Source organism: Gobio gobio, assembly GCF_949357685.1.
Source record: "Gobio gobio genome assembly, chromosome: 9".
NCBI lineage: Eukaryota > Metazoa > Chordata > Actinopteri > Cypriniformes > Gobionidae > Gobio > Gobio gobio.
In genome coordinates this window covers 53,562,146-53,583,851 of record NC_137115.1, presented here as the reverse complement: position 1 = coordinate 53,583,851, position 21,706 = coordinate 53,562,146, and the positions used below count along the sequence as shown (strand labels likewise).

At 42.6% G+C, this 21,706-nt stretch overlaps 1 protein-coding gene across 1 annotated transcript in view; it reads right to left on the bottom strand.

Moving 5' to 3' along the window:
- The window catches only part of plch1 (phospholipase C, eta 1), a 151,988-nt gene that overhangs the window by 11,135 nt on the left and 119,147 nt on the right, over window positions 1–21,706 (bottom strand). Inside the window, exons 12-20 of the mRNA XM_079825796.1 lie at window positions 19,342–19,503; window positions 15,652–15,714; window positions 13,121–13,206; window positions 10,287–10,384; window positions 6,688–6,867; window positions 1,576–1,683; window positions 1,368–1,492; window positions 1,197–1,281; window positions 969–1,115 (exon numbers count right to left, since the gene is read on the bottom strand). Coding sequence (XP_079681922.1) covers window positions 969–1,115; window positions 1,197–1,281; window positions 1,368–1,492; window positions 1,576–1,683; window positions 6,688–6,867; window positions 10,287–10,384; window positions 13,121–13,206; window positions 15,652–15,714; window positions 19,342–19,503 — 1,054 coding nt within the window. The remainder of the gene's footprint in view (window positions 1–968; window positions 1,116–1,196; window positions 1,282–1,367; window positions 1,493–1,575; window positions 1,684–6,687; window positions 6,868–10,286; window positions 10,385–13,120; window positions 13,207–15,651; window positions 15,715–19,341; window positions 19,504–21,706) is intronic.

Here is a 21,706-nt window from a genome sequence, read left to right as displayed (position 1 = left end):
AGCCGGGTCATAGATATATACATAGATTCCTCATTAGTGCCTGCGTGGATCATGGCATGGATCGCTCGAATGAGGAATCTATGTATACATATCTATGACCCGGCCGCTATTTTGACCTCACCTACGGGAAGTGAAGGCAGTCTGCAGAGCTAAAGCGTTCGTCTGATATGAGGTGAAATATTTGCATAAATACCGTTGGGTTTCTCTCAGAAACCGATGGTTTCGTGTCTTAAGACATCAATGTGCCGTCACGAGCCGCGGGGTTTAATTTGAAGTTGTCTGTCCATGTTTTTTTTACTCTAATAGAATTAGACCCCATTGACATCATTATACGACTATCACATGAGTTAAAAATCTTCATTTGTGTTCTACTGAAGAAACAAAGACACCTACATCTTGGATGCCTTGGGGGTAAGCAGATAAACATCAAATTTTCGTTTTTGGGTGAACTATCCCTTTAATTAGTAGCTGAGGTGTTACTGTAGTACTACTCATTAGTCCTGCATTACTTCCTGCATAGTTTCCTATTAATGACGGACCATTATTCTAAAGTGTTACCAAAGTATTTAGTCTAAATAAATGTTTCCCCACAGATCACATGGTAATAGCCTCTGTGTTGAACGTCCCATCACAACATATCATTGATTTATATAATTTACAATAATTCACATAACATATGAATATGCATTTTTCTACACAAACCACAACTAACAATTCAGCCACTAGTTATTTTAGTTAGTGTACTTGGTTATCAAGGAGACAACTGTGACAAATGTTGAAATGGCACATGTGATTGTAAGTAAACGTAAGGCAAAACATAATTTGGCGATTCAGAAAAATGACATTTTATTACATTCGTCTGCATGTATATCCCCTTTTAGTGAGCAAATTAAATGCACTATTTTGTGTTGTGACAGTTTACTTCAATTTTAAGGTCCTAAAGTGTCCGAATATAGAGCATCTTTTACCTGGCATGAGACTGCTGAAAGCCACGGTTCTCTGACCCACAAAATCCCGTCCGATGGGGTCGTGATCCCAGACCAGGAAGCGCACAAGAGCCACATCGGGCATGTGAAGTGTGAAGGACAGCGTCTCTTCCCACACGGGGTTAAATCCTGCATTACCAATCACACCAAGAGTTAACAAAGGTTAACGACTCCTAAGCTCCACAAAACCCTGGGCACAAGAAGCCATACCATTATCATCCACAACCCTGGTCTGTTCTTTACAGCAATCAACCGGAAGACCAATGATCTCCACCTCGACGAAAGGATCAATGATCTGTGAATGGAGTGCACAAGCATCAGATATATTCATTGCATTTTACTCTTCTGAACGCTAAAGGAAATGTGCTATGAGGTGCTCACCTCGCCTCGGTCTCCCAGCATTGAGTCCGGAGGTTTGGGAAGCTGCTGTCCGCTGATGATCTTTATCACCAGCTGTTTCTTAGGATTTGCAGGGAGCGGATCAGCATTCAGTGGGTTAAAGGCGCCTGGTACAGATTTTAGGTCTTTTAACTGTGGTGGCAGATCATAGTGGTTGCGTATTAACAGTCCTTTGAATGCATTTGCGTACCTTTACACATCAGTCCGGGTTTGAGCACATATCCACTGCCTCCGTTCACCATGAACTTGGCTCTGTTCAGCTGCATCATACGGCCCTCCGTCTGATAGTTTAAAGCCACTGCGGGTTAACAGGAGAAAACCATCTTATTCCTTCCTTTTTACTCTCCATCCTTCCTTCATTTATTCATTTTTATTCTAGGAAGTAATTTCATGTATTTATTCAGGTGTGTAGAGCTAAATAAACTGGATGGCTAACAAACTATGAAGTTTCATCATGGCCTGGTAAACATTTTATTCAATAAACAATCAGGGAGCAGAACTCAGCTGCGGCTCCACAACTTCCAATTTACTCTTGTTTATTGGACCCTTGTGATGGCGCGCACACACACACACACACACACACACACACACACACACACACACACACACACACACACACACACACACACACACACACACACACACACACACACACACACACACACACACACACACACACACACACACACACACACACACACACACACACTCACAGGGGGGTTTTTGTGAAATGTGAGGACATTCCATAGGCGTAATGTTTTTTATACCGTACAAACCGTATTTTCTATCCCCCTACACTGCCCCTGCCCCTAAACCTACCCATCACACACACACACACACACACACACACACACACACACACACACACACACACACACACACACACACACACACACACACACACACACACACACACACACTGCCCCTAAACCTACCCATCACAGGAATCTGCACAGTTTACTTTCTGTGAAAAAACCCTCATTCTGTGTGATTTATAAGCATTTTGAAAAGTGAGGACATGGGGAACATCCTCATATTTCACCCTCTTTTTGTAATACCCATGTCATTATACACATTTGTGTCCTGATATTTCACAAAAACATGCCCACACACACACACACACACACACACACACACACACACACACACACACACACACACACACACACACACACACACACACACACACACACACACACACACACACACACACACACACACACACACACACACACACACACACACACACACACACACACACACACACACACACACACACAGCATGTTGTGTTTTCATGTTTTATGGGGACTTTCCATAGACATAATGGTTTTTATACTGTACAAACTGTATATAATATCCCCCGACACCTAATCAACCTTCCCATCACACAAAATATTCAGCATATTTTAATTTTCAAAAAACATCTCACAGTCTGATTTGTAAGCTGTTTTCCTCATGGGGACCAACATTTTTTTCGGATATTGCCATCTTTGTGGGGACATTTTGTCTTCGTAAACCCGAAACACACGCATACAAACACACACCCACACACACTTTTTTGCATTTATTTTGCAATGCTTATTCATGGTCTTTTCCTTTTTTTAAGCAAGGATGTTTGATCAAAAGTGACAGTAAAGACATTTATAAACTTACAAAAGATTTCTAATAAATGCTGTCACTATTGTATTTTTTAAACTTCTATGCAGCAAAAAATCTTTAAAAAAGTATCCACAAAAATATGAAGCAGCACAACTGTTATCAACATTGGAGATAAGAAGTGTTTTGAGCACTAAATTATCATATTGTAATGATTTCTGAAGGATCATGTGACACTGAAGACTGGAGTAATGATGCTGAAAGTACAGCTTTGATCACACAAATAAATTACACTTTACTATATATTCACATAGAAAACAATTATTTTAAATATTTAAAAATATCCACAAATTTTACTGTATTTTTTTTTATCAAATAAATGCAGCCTTGTTGAGCAGAAGAGATGTCTATAATAAAGTATATATTTACCAAATTTGAACAAAAATGCTAAACAAATGTACGTTCACTAGTAAGTCTCTGACGCTTGAACCCCATTGCACGTGTGTTTGTCTGTGTAAAAGCTCTGTCACTCTCTTGAGAATAGTGCTTGTGTGTGCATGTGAAAAGTGCATATGTGCATTTTCTTAAATTACTTTGCACATGCAGAATTGCACGAGTGGTATAGCTTGTCAATTTATCTGCACAACCAATACGCAGATGACATATGCAGTAGGGAACATACGACTGCTAAAACATATTCTTTCTCTGATTTTACTATATTTAGTGTAAGTGGCGATGGATAGTGGATAATAATATATAATGTATGACTCATTCATAAACAACTGCCTCATTTTGGTCGTTTGAACGAATCATTTGTATGAATGACTCAATGACTCAGTCATTAAGACGGTCACTATGTTTAAAAGTCAAATACCAAGCACATGGCAGGGTTTAATGTCAAGCTCTGATTGATATTAGGTTTTAAAGGTCCCATGGCATGAAATTTTCATTTTATGAGGTTTTTCAACATTAATATGAGTTCCCCTAGCCTGAATATTGTCCCCAAGTGGATAGAAATGTTGATCGGTGTAAACCCGAGTTCTGGCTGTCTTTCTCTGCCTTTGAGGAAATGACAGGCCAGACGAGCCAATCCTGAAGTCTCCTGGTTTGACGTCCAAGCAGGAACGGTTTCCTCTCTTTCCTCCACCCAGAGAATCTGGCACGCCCATGCAAACGCTCGAGAGATCATGGCTTGTAAACGAGTGAATGCTGGCAGTTTCTCAGTGTTTGGATGTACAAATGAAAACAGAAGTCTTTTTTCAGTTCCTTCTGATCTGTGATCAGTGATTTCTGATGTGTAGCTAATTATTTATTATTCGTGCACACGCTGCGGCTTCTCTCTCTCCCGACAGAACGGTGTTTTCGTGTTTTCTATCTTGTGAGTCAGTGTTTTTGTACGTCCTCGTCGCGTCTATCTGTTCTTAAATGTGCATACAGTCGGGAGTTTCTGCTCAACATCAGCAGAGTCACGTCTTTAGAGATAAACCTCACACACGCCGAAGCTCGGCCTTCAACATCCCCGACCCCCAGTACTGCATCTGGCCCACAGCGGAGGCACCAAACGCGGCGTGAGATTAAGCAGAAGGAGGATAAGCGTGAGGGTATCTGGGCTAGGCTAGCCAGCTTTCCCCACAATAAACTGGATTACATTCGATTACTGCTGTTGTGTCTTTGTTTGCGCTGTGTAAGTTACTCAATGCGCGTCACTGACGCTTATCATATGATTGGAACATATCTAGAAATAATGCTTTAATCAAACTTACTAACTCGTTCATCTCGCTGTAATGGTTCATTGCATGTGTTACAAAGTTGGTAGAATAATGATGAAGACGGACTCAGCGTGACTGGAACTCGTGTTTATTCAGAACTCTCAGATACAAACACAATAAACTCGCACTGACAGCGCTCTCACAACTCAGTAGTTACTATAACTAACTTTGTTAGCAATCGATCCGTCTCCGTGATGTCCGGTTCGCGAACGAATCATTCTTTTGAATCGGTTCTTTTTAGTGAACCGAACCAGTTCACCAAATCGGACTGAATCGTTCTAAACGGTTCGCGTCTCGAGTCAGTGCTGATCCATAATTTACTAAAGTTACTAACTTTCTGACATGAGTGACAGTCCCTCCGACTAGAAATAAACTAATAACCTGAAGTATATGCTGTAACTACAACAGTTCACCCTGAACTGAGACATGCTGAGAGAACTGATGAGAAGTGAACTCAGGTCCATCCGTCTCTCTGGCAGCAGCTCGTGCCTCGTTAAACCACGCCCCCTACGCTCATTTCAAATGCAAAGATGTCAGCCAATCACAACAGTGGGCGTTTTTACTGAAGTCTCACAGCAGACACGCCTCTTGAAGCAGGGCATTCAGCCACAGGGCAAACAGCAGTTTAGACAAAATGCCTTTTATTTCTAAATTATGACATTTTATGATGTAAAAATCATACTAACAATATAAGTACACCTCAGGAAACACTATAAAATAATAGAAAAATGCCATGCCATGGGACCTTTAAGTAATCATGTTGTGACTAAATAACTGTTTGTCAGTATACAAAGTGTAGGGGAGAGCGGGGAACAACCTAACGCTTTTTGACTTTCTCAGTTTGTGTCAATCCACTTGGGGTTCAGAGTATTTATTGTTTCCCACATTAATTGCACACATGTCTAGTGCAATTATGTGGTTTTGTTTCATTAATACAGTGTATACTTTTTTTCTTGATTTACCCCGAATGAATGGAAGTGAAATGTGACAACATGCCCCATAGGTGGGGTACATTCTAACATGACCAAATAACAGCTTAAAATGTTACCTGATATAATCAAAGAAATATACAAGACAAACTAAAATATTTTGTCAACAAAATACAATTATGAACTTTTTTAAATATAATAATGGCATTTTTTAATAATTAAAAATATAAGCATTTTTGAGTTTGACTACAAACACATCGCTAAATACAGCTAAACAGCATAGTTAAAAACATAATAATAATGAATAATTTCTGAACATTAACTCTCGTCATTATTCACCCTTTTCTCATGGTTTCTCAAAATAATTCATAAAAGTATAGAATATGATGGCATATTTCTAATAGGGGCTCATTGTAACGCAGTGTTAACACACACCCCATCTGCACAACTGGGGTTTAAATCACGGCTCGAGTCTTCTGCTGTTAGATCAGCATTAAAGAACATCTCAACTGTTAAATAACAGATATAAGATTAAAATATTATCGGATTTGTCTTATTTTAAATAAACACAAAAACAGAGATGAAAACTAAACTTAAGTAAGAAATTTACTTTTGCTATGATTAAATACATGTTCAGTAATATCTTCCAGAGATTTTTTAATTTTGGCGCTATTTTTTTCTCTAAATAATGTTGATATGGCAACTAGTAAATACACTAAGGTTCGTCATTCTGGCATGTGTGGAAAGGGTTAAAACATGCCCGTTACAACTAACCCTGCGTTAGGTTGTGCCCCGCGCTCCCCTATATGATAATGTTCAGTCTAATTTACATATGCATATATCTACATGACTCAGTTATTGATAATTAATTTCAGTATTCTTACATGATTGAAGGAGGCAGTTCCCCCTCTTTTGAAACTATGCATGGGCCATAACAGAGAGCTTTTGTATTGTTTGTATGATGCTTGTATTTATGAGTGTCCATTTATTTGTGTGTCTTTCCTCACCTAGTTGGCAACCCACATTCCAGTACGTTTGTGGGTTAAAGTTGCTGGAGTCGATCCGGTAGGCAGAGGGATAGATCCGAGAGAGCTGTCGTTGGTTAAAAGTCAGGAAGCGCTCAGATCGATGGTGCACCAGGTGCTGAGCTCGTGTCTCACTGAAGGACAGGACATTGAAGGGCGATCCTGAGAGAGGTGTGACAAAGTCTGGGTTAAATGCATTCATATATATACACCGATCAGGCATAACATCCTAATATTGTGTTGGTCCCCCTTTTGCTGCCAAAACAGCCCTGACCCGTCGAGGCATGGACTCCACTAGACCCCTGAAGGTGTGCTGTGGTATCTGGCACCAAGATGTTAGCAGCAGATCCTTTAAGTCCTGTAAGTTGTGAGGTGGGGCTTGTTTGTTCAGCACATCCCACAGATGCTCGATTGAATTGAGATCTGGGGAATTTGGAGGCCAAGTCAACACCTCAAACTCGTTGTGCTCCTCAAATCATTCCTGAAGCATTTGTGCTTTGTGGCGGCGCGTTATCTGCTGAAAGAGCCACAGCCACAGGGAATACCGTTTCCATGACAGGCTGGACATGGTCTCAACAATGCTTAGGTGGGTGTGCGTGTCAAAGTAACATCCACATGGATGGAGGGGAGGACCCAAGGTTTCCCAGCAGAACATTGCCCAAAGCATCACTGCCTCCGCCACCTCGCCTTCTTCCCATAATGCACCTGGTGCCATGTGTTCCCCAGGTAAGACACGCACACGCACCTGGCCATCCACGTGATGTAGAAGAACACGTGATCATCAGACCAGGACCTGATCCATCAGACCTGATGCTCATGTGCCACTGTTGGTGCTTTGGGCGATGGATAGGAGTCAGCATGGGCAGATTGGGCACCCTGACTGGTCAGCGGCTGTGCCGCCCCATACGCAACAAATGCTCTGTGTATTCTGACACCTTTCCATCAGAACCAGCATTAACTTCTTGAGCAATTTGAGCTCCAGTAGCTCGTCTGTTTGATCGGACCACACAGGCCAGCCTTCGCTCCCCACGTGCATCAATGAGCCTCGGCCGCCCATGACCCTGTGGCCGGTTCTCCACTGGTCCTCCATGACCCTGTGGCCGGTTCTCCACTGGTCCTTCATGACCCTGTGGCCGGTTCTCCACTGTTCCTCCATGACCCTGTGGCCGGTTCTCCACTGGTCCTCCATGACCCTGTGGCCGGTTCTCCACTGGTCCTTCATGACCCTGTGGCCGGTTCTCCACTGTTCCTCCATGACCCTGTGGCCGGTTCTCCACTGGTCCTTCATGACCCTGTGGCCGGTTCTCCACTGGTCCTCCATGACCCTGTGGCCGGTTCTCCACTGGTCCTTCATGACCCTGTGGCCGGTTCTCCACTGGTCCTTCATGACCCTGTGGCCGGTTCTCCACTGGTCCTCCATGACCCTGTGGCCGGTTCTCCACTGGTCCTTCATGACCCTGTGGCCGGTTCTCCACTGGTCCTCCATGACCCTGTGGCCGGTTCTCCACTGGTCCTCCATGACCCTGTGGCCGGTTCTCCACTGGTCCTTCATGACCCTGTGGCCGGTTCTCCACTGTTCCTCCATGACCCTGTGGCCGGTTCTCCACTGGTCCTTCATGACCCTGTGGCCGGTTCTCCACTGGTCCTCCATGACCCTGTGGCCGGTTCTCCACTGGTCCTTCATGACCCTGTGGCCGGTTCTCCACTGGTCCTTCATGACCCTGTGGCCGGTTCTCCACTGGTCCTCCATGACCCTGTGGCCGGTTCTCCACTGGTCCTTCATGACCCTGTGGCCGGTTCTCCACTGGTCCTTCATGACCCTGTGGCCGGTTCTCCACTGGTCCTTCATGACCCTGTGGCCGGTTCTCCACTGGTCCTCCATGACCCTGTGGCCGGTTCTCCACTGGTCCTTCATGACCCTGTGGCCGGTTCTCCACTGGTCCTTCATGACCCTGTGGCCGGTTCTCCACTGGTCCTTCATGACCCTGTGGCCGGTTCTCCACTGGTCCTTCATGACCCTGTGGCCGGTTCTCCACTGGTCCTTCATGACCCTGTGGCCGGTTCTCCACTGGTCCTTCATGACCCTGTGGCTGGTTCTCCACTGGTCCTTCATGACCCTGTGGCCGGTTCTCCACTGGTCCTCCATGACCCTGTGGCCGGTTCTCCACTGTTCCTCCATGACCCTGTGGCCGGTTCTCCACTGTTCCTCCATGACCCTGTGGCCGGTTCTCCACTGGTCCTTCATGACCCTGTGGCTGGTTCTCCACTGGTCCTTCATGACCCTGTGGCCGGTTCTCCACTGGTCCTTCATGACCCTGTGGCTGGTTCTCCACTGGTCCTTCATGACCCTGTGGCCGGTTCTCCACTGGTCCTCCATGACCCTGTGGCCGGTTCTCCACTGTTCCTCCATGACCCTGTGGCCGGTTCTCCACTGTTCCTCCATGACCCTGTGGCCGGTTCTCCACTGGTCCTTCATGACCCTGTGGCTGGTTCTCCACTGGTCCTTCATGACCCTGTGGCCGGTTCTCCACTGGTCCTTCATGACCCTGTGGCTGGTTCTCCACTGGTCCTTCATGACCCTGTGGCCGGTTCTCCACTGGTCCTCCATGACCCTGTGGCCGGTTCTCCACTGTTCCTCCATGACCCTGTGGCCGGTTCTCCACTGGTCCTTCATGACCCTGTGGCTGGTTCTCCACTGGTCCTCCATGACCCTGTGGCCGGTTCTCCACTGGTCCTTCATGACCCTGTGGCTGGTTCTCCACTGGTCCTTCATGACCCTGTGGTCGGTTCTCCACTGGTCCTTCATGACCCTGTGGCCGGTTCTCCACTGTTCCTCCATGACCCTGTGGCCGGTTCTCCACTGGTCCTTCATGACCCTGTGGCCGGTTCTCCACTGGTCCTTCATGACCCTGTGGCCGGTTCTCCACTGGTCCTTCATGACCCTGTGGCCGGTTCTCCACTGGTCCTTCATGACCCTGTGGCCGGTTCTCCACTGTTCCTCCATGACCCTGTGGCCGGTTCTCCACTGTTCCTCCATGACCCTGTGGCCGGTTCTCCACTGGTCCTTCATGACCCTGTGGCCGGTTCTCCACTGGTCCTTCATGACCCTGTGGCCGGTTCTCCACTGGTCCTTCATGACCCTGTGGCCGGTTCTCCACTGGTCCTTCATGACCCTGTGGCCGGTTCTCCACTGGTCCTTCATGACCCTGTGGCCGGTTCTCCACTGGTCCTTCATGACCCTGTGGCCGGTTCTCCACTGTTCCTTCCTTGGAGCACTTTTGATAGAGACTGACCACTGCAGACGACCCAGTCGTCTAGCCGTCACAATCTGGCCCTTGTCAAACTCGCTCAAATCCTTACCCTTGCCCATTTTTCCTGCTTCTAACACATCAACTCTGAGGACAAAATGTAAAATATATCCCACCCACTAACAGGTGCCGTGATGAAGAGATCATCAGTGTTATTCACTTCACCTGTCATAATGTTATGCCTGATCTGTGTATATCATATGTATATTCAGCCTTAAACAGCAGGGATAAATAATGTGTATAATAATGAGGTAAAACAGAAAGATTTCTCACCCTCATCTAAACACTCCTGAGAGGCCACAGAGTTGGTGAAAACCACCAGATCTGACAGATCTCTACTCAGCTTGATCGTTTTCCTCCTCCTTCCACCTCTAAAGAAAGAAATAAAGACACAGCAGAATATCAGAAGTTTGAGAAACATCTCAATATTAGATGCAATGACTCCAGGTCGTCTGATACACAATACAAAGATAAGAAATAATTTCCTTAATCTGTCAAATTCAAGCAAACATTAAAATATTAAGCAGCACAATGGCTTTAAACCTTGATCATAATAATCATAAAGTTTCTTGAGCAGCAAATCCTCATATTAGAATGATTTCTGAAGGATCATGTGACACTGAAGACTGGAGTAATGATGATAAATTCATTTTTGATCATATATTTCACCACATATTCACATAGAATACACTTATTTTATGCTGTAATAATATTTCACTGTTTTTACTCAATTAAAAAAATTATAAATGCAGCTTCGGTGACATCTTTCGAAAACATTAAAAGAATCAAACAGATGTTTTTCTCTCAGATAAGATATAAACAAATGAAAACGTCCTCATAACTGATTGCTCAAACAGTGAGAGGTTTGAGATCAGTCTGATAAATCAATCACTGCAGACGTCTTGACTAGGAAATCAGGGGAAAATTAAAGATAGGAAAAGCCCCTCGCAGAGTGACAGTTTCATTACAAATGACTTTCCTCATGGTGTTGATGTAGCCCATTAAGCATTCAAACGATGGCAAATCCTCATTAACAAAAGACACTAACAATCCCTTCATGACTGCCACATTATGGGGTGAATCTGTGAAACAGTTGTGCGATGTGCTGGTGGTGATTTCAGTGCATTTCAATGTAAATCAGCACAAACATGTCTCCTATGTAAATTAGGCTCATTATAAGTTACAGCAACTTATTCACAAAACTCAGCTCTATTTTGCCAATTAAAGGCACAGTATGTAATTTTTCGCCGTTAGAGGTCGCGTATTCAAAACAAAGTCGTAGCTTGAGGACACCTTCGAGTTGAGTGTGTTGAAAGTTATGTTATAATACTAGATCGATAGCCGGACGTCGTCATACTCAGATTGTAGTCTGATACTGCTCCATTGGGCTGTGATTATGGGGTGTGTTTCAACCGAACCAGGAAAGAAAATGCCTCTGCACTCAATTGGATAGACCTACAACCAATCAGAGCAATGGAGTAAGTGATGTATGTTGAGCGACGCATAGTTGTCAACAGAACTGCACACACACTGGAAGAAGTAGAAGAAGAAGATGAGTGTAAACGATCTTTGCTGGTGTTGTAAAAATAATTTAAGGATACACGAGTACTCACCAACACGATCATAATTTTTGAGCGAAATAGTAAAGGTGAATGCATAGAAACAAGTTCTCCGTTTAGAAAACAAATTCAAACCAAGCGCTCTTTGGTGACGTGGATGATTACGTTACTGTTGATCATCTGTCCATCATCGTATAAAGCCCGTCCTGACAATTTGATTGGTCCGAACAGCTCTGGTCCGAGTAAGTTGCTCCACAACGGATCATGTCCAGACATGTCTAAATGTTGTGGGCGGGGCTAAGTTCGGCTGGCATGCAGGCTACTAGATCGATATTAGGCATTGTAAAATATGGTACTCGCGGTAAACCAAGAAAATTAGATTTACACAATAAGACTAACTGTGTTGAGCTATAGAACAATGATTAGTTTTCTGTCGATGAATGTTAACGTTAGTTGCCAAACAGATTGTGTTCGCGCATAAGTGCAGAGTGAAAGTATGAAAAAGTTATGGAAGTTTAAATTTACTGTAAATGAAAAATACTGTAATAAATATTTTTATGTTATATAAAATATATATTTTACAAAAAATGTTTTACTCTAAAATTACTATAAAATCAAAGCCATATGTCTACCCAAGTTGAGTTCCAAATTTGAAGTTGATATAACAAAAATTAAAGTCCCCATGAGATTTTGTTTAGGCGCTGCACCAAAAATAGCCACCGGGTGTCACACATTGCATTGATTGTTTTTTTGATGCATTTTCCAGTACATTTCTGTCCAAATGTCACTTCCATCACAAAACAGTCAGCAAATATGGAACCTTGAGACTCAGACCTTTCCGACGATATGCGTTTTGTCAAGATTAGAAAAGATTTTGATTATAAAGTAGTTAAAATACATTTTGTAATATGAAACATGACACCGCCCACTAGGGGAGGAGCCCGCTAGAACAATTTAGAGCACCGTTTCCATGGTAACGCAACATCTGATTTCCCAGGATTTTCTCACAGGATGAATTTTGAGTTTGTAAGCTTTCTTATGATACCTAATTTATGATAATTACTAAAATATATGATACGAAAAAAGGCGATCAAAAAAAGAGTGGCAGGCGTCCCGCCAGTGGGGCGGTGACAGTTAAGGGGTTAATTATAATAAAAAAGCTAATTATTTAACTATGACTGTGAAGTTTTGGGGTATTGATGGACTCCATCTGTGTTTTGATCATCGCTCTGAATCTGATCCAGATGTAGTCTTTGACAAAAACATGATTTTCTCAGTATTTTGCTCAAAATGTAGCTTTTTTATGAAACTTACCCACATTCAAGTGTTGATAAAAAATGCATGAAGCTGGAACTTTTGTTTGTTTAAAAGCAGAGACTGGGTTCTTTCTTTTGATATATTGTCCATTCAGATATTCCAGGGGCCATGAAAGTTTTGTGAAAAGGATCAAAAATGCTGGCGCTGGCTGGAAACTTTTTTTAAATCGCTGGCGGGGTTAAGAAACAGAAAATGTATCCGCTTAAAAGACGTATATACAGACAGACGAACCTGTTGAACTGTCCACCCGACGGCTCCTGCTGACTGTCATCATCTGTTTCAACACTCTGACATTTCAGCCTTGATTTGGAGTGCCTCTGTGGAAACACACACACACACACACACACACACACACACACACACACACACACACACACACACACACACACACACACACACACACACACACACACACACACACACACACACACACACACACACACACACACACACACACACACACACACACACACAGCACGCTGAATAAGTACGTGGAGTGAATGTTTACTCTTTTGCTCTGGATGGGAGGTAATGAAATTCCTCCTACACACTACAGAGAGGAACAGAATAGCACTTGCCTGCTTTAAAGGCATACTTAACCACATGAGTGTGTGTTTATGTGTGTGTGAGAGAGAGAGTGTGTGTGTGTGTGTGTGCGCGCGTGTATTTGTGTGTGTGTTTGTGTGTGAGAGAAAGTGTGTGTGTGTGTGTGTGTATGTTTGTTTGTGTGTGTGAGTGTATGTGTTTGTGTGTGTCTACGTGTAAGATTGTGTGTGTGTGTGTGTGTATGTATGTTTGTGTGTGTGTGTTTGTATGTGTGTGTGAGAGAGAGTGTGTGTGTGTGAGAGAGAGTGTGTGTATGTGTGTGTGTGTGTGTGAGTGTGTATGTGTGTGTTTGCATGAGTGTGTGTGAGTGCTTATGTGTGTTTGTGTGTGTGAGTGTGTGTGTTTGTGTCTGTGTGTAAGTAAGTTTGTGTATGTATGTGTGTGTATATCTGTGTTTGTGTTAGTGTGTGTGTGTGTGTGTGTGATTGTGTGTATGTGCGAGTGTGTGTTTGTGCACGAGTGTTTGTGATTGTCCGTGTTAGTGTGTGTGATTGTGTGAGTGAGTGTGAGTATGTGTGAGTGTGTTTGTGTGTGTGATTGTGTGTTAGTGTGTAAGTATGTGTGTGTCTGTGTGTGTGTTTGTGTGTGTGTTTGTGTGTATGTGCGAGTGTGTTTGTTTTAGTGTGTGTGTGTGTGTTTGTGTGTGTGATTGTGTGTGTGTGAGTGAGTGTGTAAGTATGTGTGTGTCTGTGTGAGTGTGAGAGTGTGTGTGAGTGTTTGTGTGTGTGATTGTGTGTATGTGCGAGTGTGTTTGTGTGTGTGATTGTGTGTGTGTGTGTGTGTGTGAGTGTGCAAGTATGTGTGTGTCTGTGTGTGTGTGTGTGTGTGTGTGAGTGTGTTTGTGTGTATGTGCGAGTGTGTCTGTGTGTTTGTGTGTGTGAGTGTGAGTGAGTGTGTAAGTATGTGTGTGTCTGTGTGTGTGTGTGTGAGTGTGTTTGTGTGTGTGATTGTGTGTATGTGCGAGTGTGTCTGTGTGTGTGTTAGTGTGTGTGTGTGTGTGTGAGTGAGTGTGTAAGTATGTGTGTGTCCGTGTGAGTGTGAGAGTGTGTGTGTGTGTTTGTGCGCGAGTGTGTGTGATTGTCAGTGTGTGTGTTAGTGTGGGCATGTGTGTGTTTGTGTGTGTGTGTGTGTGTGTGTGTGTGTGCGTGTGTGTAAGTATGTGTGAGTGTGTAAGTATGTGTGTGTGTGTGCATGTGTGTGTGCATGTGTGTTTGTGTGTGTGTGCGTGAGTGCATAAGTATGTGTGTGTGTGTGCATGTGTGAGTTTGTGTGTGTGTGTGTGTGTGTTTGTGTGTGTGTGTGTGTGTGAGCGTGTAAGTATGTGTGTGTGTGTGTGTGTGTGTGTGTGTGTGCAGTAAGGATTAATACTTGCCAGGCGTGACTAGTGTCCAAATCATGTAACAACTTTTTTAGGGCCATGAGTCTCCGTGTTTAACAGCTTCAGTAATTATAGGCTTTAGGCTCATTACTAACAAAAGAAGAACCTGAGACCTCGTAAACACACACACACACAAATGTCGAGCGTGGGAGGAAATATCGCGCGCGCACGAGAGACGTGCCTGGCCATCTCCTGTAGGAATGACGGATGCGATCTACAGGAGATGAGAAACCGCAGCATAACGCTGACAAGCCTGATTGCATTTTAATAAAAACATCAATAAAGTGTAGACACACCAACAATGGCCACAATCAGACGCATGACCACAAGCCCTGTTCACACACTCCATTGATCCGCTACTGAAGTGTGGAATTACACACCGACCACATTCAACATGAGTGATGGAGATGAGTGAGTTTACACACAGAGAGGAAATATGAGAACGCCTCTAGAGCTCAGAGCTGTCATTATGCATATACATAATCATATCCTGAAGTGACTATCAGATATGAAGTCAACAGGTGTTATAGAACCTCAGTGAATGTATAAAGAGACCCAGCACTGGCCCTCTGAGAACTGATCAGAATGACTGATGCATCTTTATGATCCGTTTCACACTTCAGTCAATCAATAGCGATTATTCTTCAAATCCTCCCGCCTCTGGGGAGCAAAGGACACATCTATCTCACATTTGAGGACAGGAAGTCCGACCGGATTCTGCAGAAGAGACGGGAAAAAGTAGAGAGAGAGACAGAAAAAATACTGTCTGTATTCTGACCTTGTGCTTGAGGTTACTGATGAAGGAGCGGCTCTGGGATTTCTTCATGCCATCTTTGGAATTCTGGAAAACACACACATACACACACACACACACACACACGTCTGGTTCACCATCTTTGTGGGGACTCTCCATAGGCGTAATGGTTTTTATACTGTACAAACTGTATATTCTCTTCCCTTCACCCATCACACAAAACTTTCTGCATTTTTACATTTTCAAAAAAACGAATTCTATATGATTTATAAGCACACACACACTCTCTCTCTCACACACACACACACACACACACAAACACAAACAAACGAACACAAGCGCACACACACAGACACACACACACACACACACACACACACACACAAACAAACACACACACACACACACACACAAACAAACACACGCATGCACACCCAACACACACACACACACACACATACAAACATACAGACACAAACACACACACATATACAAACAAACAGACACTCACACACATACAAACAAACACACACAGACACAAACACACACACACACACACACAGACACAGACACAAACACACACACACACAGAGACATAAACACACACACACAGATACATAAACACACACGCATGCACACCCAACACAAACACACACACATACAAACAAACACACACACATACAAACAAACACACACGTACAAACAAACACAGACACACACACATACAAACACACACACACACACACACACACACACACACACACACACACACACACACACAGAGACACAAACACACACACACACATACAAACACACACACACACACACACACACACACACGACATACAAACACACATACACACACACACACAGACAGACACAAACACACACACACACACAAACAAACAAACAAACACACCCAGACCCTCCCACACACACACACACACACACACACACACACACACTGTGTTTTAATGTTTTATGGGGTCTTTCCATAAATACTGATTTTTCTATTGTTCAAACATACAATAGTGGCTCAGCGGTCACTGTCGATTTCCACACAAAACAGCCGCGCGATCGTTCTAAAAGAAATGTGTGCAAGACAATAAATGGTTTGGAATGACACGAGGGTTAGTAAATGATCTCATATTTCCCATTGTGTGATTGAACTGTTCCTTTAAAAAGCAGCTAATCCCCACTCCAACAGTCGAGTGTGTGAATCTACTGAAACGAGTCTGCGGTCACGCACAGACAGAGAGACGTTAAATCAGCGCAACAGTAACTCAAGCTCATCTTCAGGCAGAGCGCTCTTAATAAATATAATGCAGGAACACTGGAGGAGGGAGAGAACCCCTCTGTGCATCAGAATGAATGTTTAGAGAGTGTGAAGTCTAATAATAGGGCAAGAAGAGAGGCAGAACGAATGTTAATTAAGGGATTCTCCGTGTCTGTTTCTGGATTGCAAGACTAATGTGTGTGTGCACTGATTAGATATTCTCATTCTTCTCTTTCTTCAGAGCTGCCTCTACAGCAGAGGCTGAGCATTTACTGTTTTAAGAACAGCTTCATGCATCACTTTATATTAGGGCTGACCAATTTCATGATTCGATTTTTATTCACAAGCTTACGATTCAATTCAATATCTATTATTTTGGATATAGGGGAGAGCGGGGCACAAAGTAACACGGGCTAGTTGTAACACACATGGTTTAAAGGAACACGCCGAGTTTTTGTGATTTTATCTTCCCCCAGAGTTACATAAGTCCATCTTAGCACAAAGACTGGAGGTAAATGGCTCCAGCTAGCCTAGCTTAGCACAAAGACTGGAGGTAAATGGCTCCAGCTAGCCTAGCTTAGCACAAAGACTGGAGGTAAATGGCTCCAGCTAGCCTAGCACAAAGACTGGAGGTAAATGGCTCCAGCTAGCCTAGCTTAGCACAAAGACTGGAGGTAAATGGCTCCAGCTAGCCGACTGCTCAATAAGTGACAAAATAACGCCAACATTTTCCTATTTACATGTTGTGATGTGTATAGTTACATCGTGTACTAAGACCGACGGAAAATAAAAAGTTGTGATTTTCCAGACTGATATGGCTACTTTCATTCCTGCGTAATGATCATAGACTGTAAAAAATATGGACGTCGTGTCTGTGACGTCACCCATAGGATTCTGGAGAGCCGCTTTGAAGTGTAAAGTATGGACGAGCTGGCCGTCGTCATCTTGGCAGCGCGTCAATCCTGGATAATAGAAAATGGGCAAAGAGGCGGGACGTGGGCGGAGCTGAGGTGACGTGATGACTAACAGACAGCAGACAAATCGCCTGTCACTCAGAGTGGCCACGCCCTTAATTATGCAGAACTTTAATGTGGCGTTCACACCGGACGCGAATGACGCTAATAAATCGCGCAAAGTTGGACGCTTGAACATTTTGAGTTTCCTCGCTTCATTCGCGCGTGACATTCACTTCACAACAGACGCAAATTCGCGTCATGGGAGCGGCTTCTGCCAGCGGATCGTCACGTTGAGAAATGACTGACATGGGCTGTGTTTACGCGTCTTTTTTGTTAAAATACTCCTGTTAATGTGTGACAAAACGTAGTTTTAAGACTTTTTCAGGCGATAATGTGGTTGTTTAAAGCTCAAATCTGTGGTTTATTTATAAAGAGAGCGCCTATTTGAATATTTAATCTGCCGTTTTCGGAGTTGTGAGCTCCAGTGGATCAGCGGCGCTCAGTGCTCATTAACCCCGGCGAGAGCAGCCTTTCCTTGCTGAGGGCAAAGTGAAGTTTCATTACTTTTTTATTTTTAGGCTATAACTTTACGTTACAGTTGTAGCCGACGAGCACTGACTTTGAATGTTTGACTGAATTGTTTGCTTTATTTCATGTGTAGCTTCTTATACCTTTAACTTTTGTATTTTTGTATTATTGATCACACATAAACTTGCATTTAACAAAAAGAGACTGGGTTGTGTTTCATGTCATTTAATGTTATCACAGTGATAATCATATTGTCTGAACCAGATATTAATATACAGATTTTCTCCTCATTGTTGTCACTATACTAGAGCAAGCTCCTGATTGGTTAACGCGGCACGAATATCCGACAAAGTTCAGTTTTTTCAACTCGGGCGATTCGCGGCTTTCGCGCCACCTCATTCGCACGAATCTATTCTATTCACGAGTCTATTCGCGTCTTTGCATTGACTTATCATGTAAATCACTCGCACAAATCGCGTCATTCGCGTCTGGTGTGAACTCACCCTAAGGCTTTATATAATGTAAATGAATGAGTTATAAAAAAATTCACCCCCTCACAGTCGTCATGAAGGGAAAAATTTACCATATAGACCAAAACCACAATTTGTACAAGGATGTAAACGTTTTTTTCTGCTGTAAAGTTGGGCATTTTAACATGAGCTCAATGAGATTCTGCTCCTTCTGGAGTCTGTCTCTAGTGGCCAGTCGATGAACTGCAGTTTAAATAGGAAAATGTTGGTGTTATTTTATCATTTATTTCATTAATTCATTCATTATCTCATTCATCTGAAAACAGGATGACCAATCGATTCTTGGATTTCAGAATCGATATCGGTTCATAAAAATGAGAATCGATTCAAATCGAGAAATCGATATTTTTTACCCAGCCCTATTACATATCGTTACACAGAATTTGTAGGCGACACACACAGACTCAGGAGTGTGGAAGAGCACCTTGCGCAGGTTTCTTTGGAGTCCCTCGTGTGTGGCCCGGAGCAGCGCTCGGATAGAGAAGCTGTCTGTGTCCTCTTTGTCCCCGATCTGAGACTCTTTCATCAGAGAGTCCAGCTTCTTCCTGATGTGCGACTCCACCTGGTGCTGACTGGGCCCATTAGACTGAAATGCAGAAAGATGCTGTCAAAATGTGCAGCTCATTAGTCGTCTACATAAATATTATGAAAGGATTAAAAAAGAAAATACCACCCATTGTTTCTAAGAGCACTTACACACCACAAACTGAAGATATAAACCTTTTTAAAACCCACTTTTTAAGCATAGATGTGAAAATGCAAGTAAACATTTTACGTTTTTTGTTGTTGTTGTTGTTGAATTTGTTTATTTCATTGGAATGGTATGAAAGGTTTTGGCACTTGCAATGTGAACACACAAACATTTTTAAACAGGTTAAATGGAAAAAAAATCATTTAAAAAATGGTCACGCTTGTACTGAGCGCATTGGAAATTAATGTCGAATGAGTTTTGAAAGTTGAAAATAGTATTTTTGTGCATTTTTTCATAAAAATAAGCAAAACATTTTTTTTAACTTTTTGCACCTCAGCAATAATTTGTGAAGTGTCGTCAATGACACACCATTCCTCTCACACAAATTCACACACACAAACATACATACACAAACACATACGCTGACACACACACATTCACAAACACACAAACATACATACACTGTTAAGCTAAACTTGAAATTGCAAAAGAGAAGAAAAATCATCATTGTTAAATGAAGCAAGAAAGTCTATTAGATACAACGAGTTTAGATATGAGATCCAAATGAATGACCGCCATTGGTTGTGAGCACAGTGCAACCTGGAAGAAACAAGGAAGCTGATTGGCCATTGAAATGTCACATAGAACCAGGTGTGTCTGTAATTACCAGCATGCAGAGGGATCTGTGTTTGCGAGGTGGATGTGCTTCTCCTACCCAAGTTGGAGAGGGAGTTTGTAGGCATTGAGTTTGGAGTAAACCACATGCTGAGTTTGTTCAAGGACAGCTGGAAAAAGCTTCAATGTGTTCATCAACTTAGAGATACTACTGGTAGAATAAACACTCATTTTATAGTGACTGCAGACAATTTAAAAAGAAGCCAGTGTATGTCTTACAATTTGTTTGTTAATGCAAGCGCTTTTAGCATTTGATATGATAACTGGTCATGTGCAGTAAGTGCATTTGATTTAGTGTTGCCGTTGAACATCTACGTAAAACATTGCTCATTTGTATGTAGGTTAAATGAGGTAAACATCCTTAAGTTATCTAATTGCTCTGTGTATTAATCCATATTTGTATATGGTTTGTCTCTCTGTATAGGTTATTAAGCTAAACATCCGAAATAAGCACTGAAAACAAGCAAAAGAAGATCGTTATTGCTGAAAGATTTTCAATATATTGCTTCGGTGATGAAGATTCAGATGTTTTGAGTTATTCCATGCACACTCTGAAGTAGCCGTTTTCAAGTTTGGGCAGACATTGAAGCTGAGAATCCCTCATAACTTGACATACACAAACACATACGCTGACACACACGCACACATTCACAAACACACACATATTCACAAACACACACACAAACATACATACACAAACACACACACTGACCCACACACACACACACACTGCCCCTGCCCCTAAACCTACCCATCACAGGAGACTGTGCAGTTCACTTTCTGTGAAAAAAAACCTCATTCTGTGATTTATAAGCATTTTGAAAAGTGAGGACATGGGGAACGTCCTCATATTTCACACTCTTTTTGTAATACCCATGTCATTATACACATTTGTGTCCTGATATTTCACAAAAACATCCCCACACACACACACACACACACACACACACACACACACACACACACACACACACACACACACACACACACACACACACACACACACACACACACACACACACACACACACACACACACACACACACACACACACACACACACACACACACACACACACACACACACACACACACACACACACACACACACACACACACACACACACAAACTTAAGTCTGTGATCCAAAGCATTCAAGATTTATGACAGTTTAAGTCGACAGTTTAAATTTTCAAAAAGTGAATGAAGGGATTATAACTACAGCGTAAATATGATCTAGTACCATAAAATTCCATAAAAATACAAAATATTAAATAAAAAACATTATTGAACTAAAATATAGTACATTCATATCATTAAAATAAAAAAATCTGCCATTTTTGACTGTTACACAATTTTATTTATACTAAAATCAAAGCCATATATATATATATATATATATATATATATATATATAAGCCATAT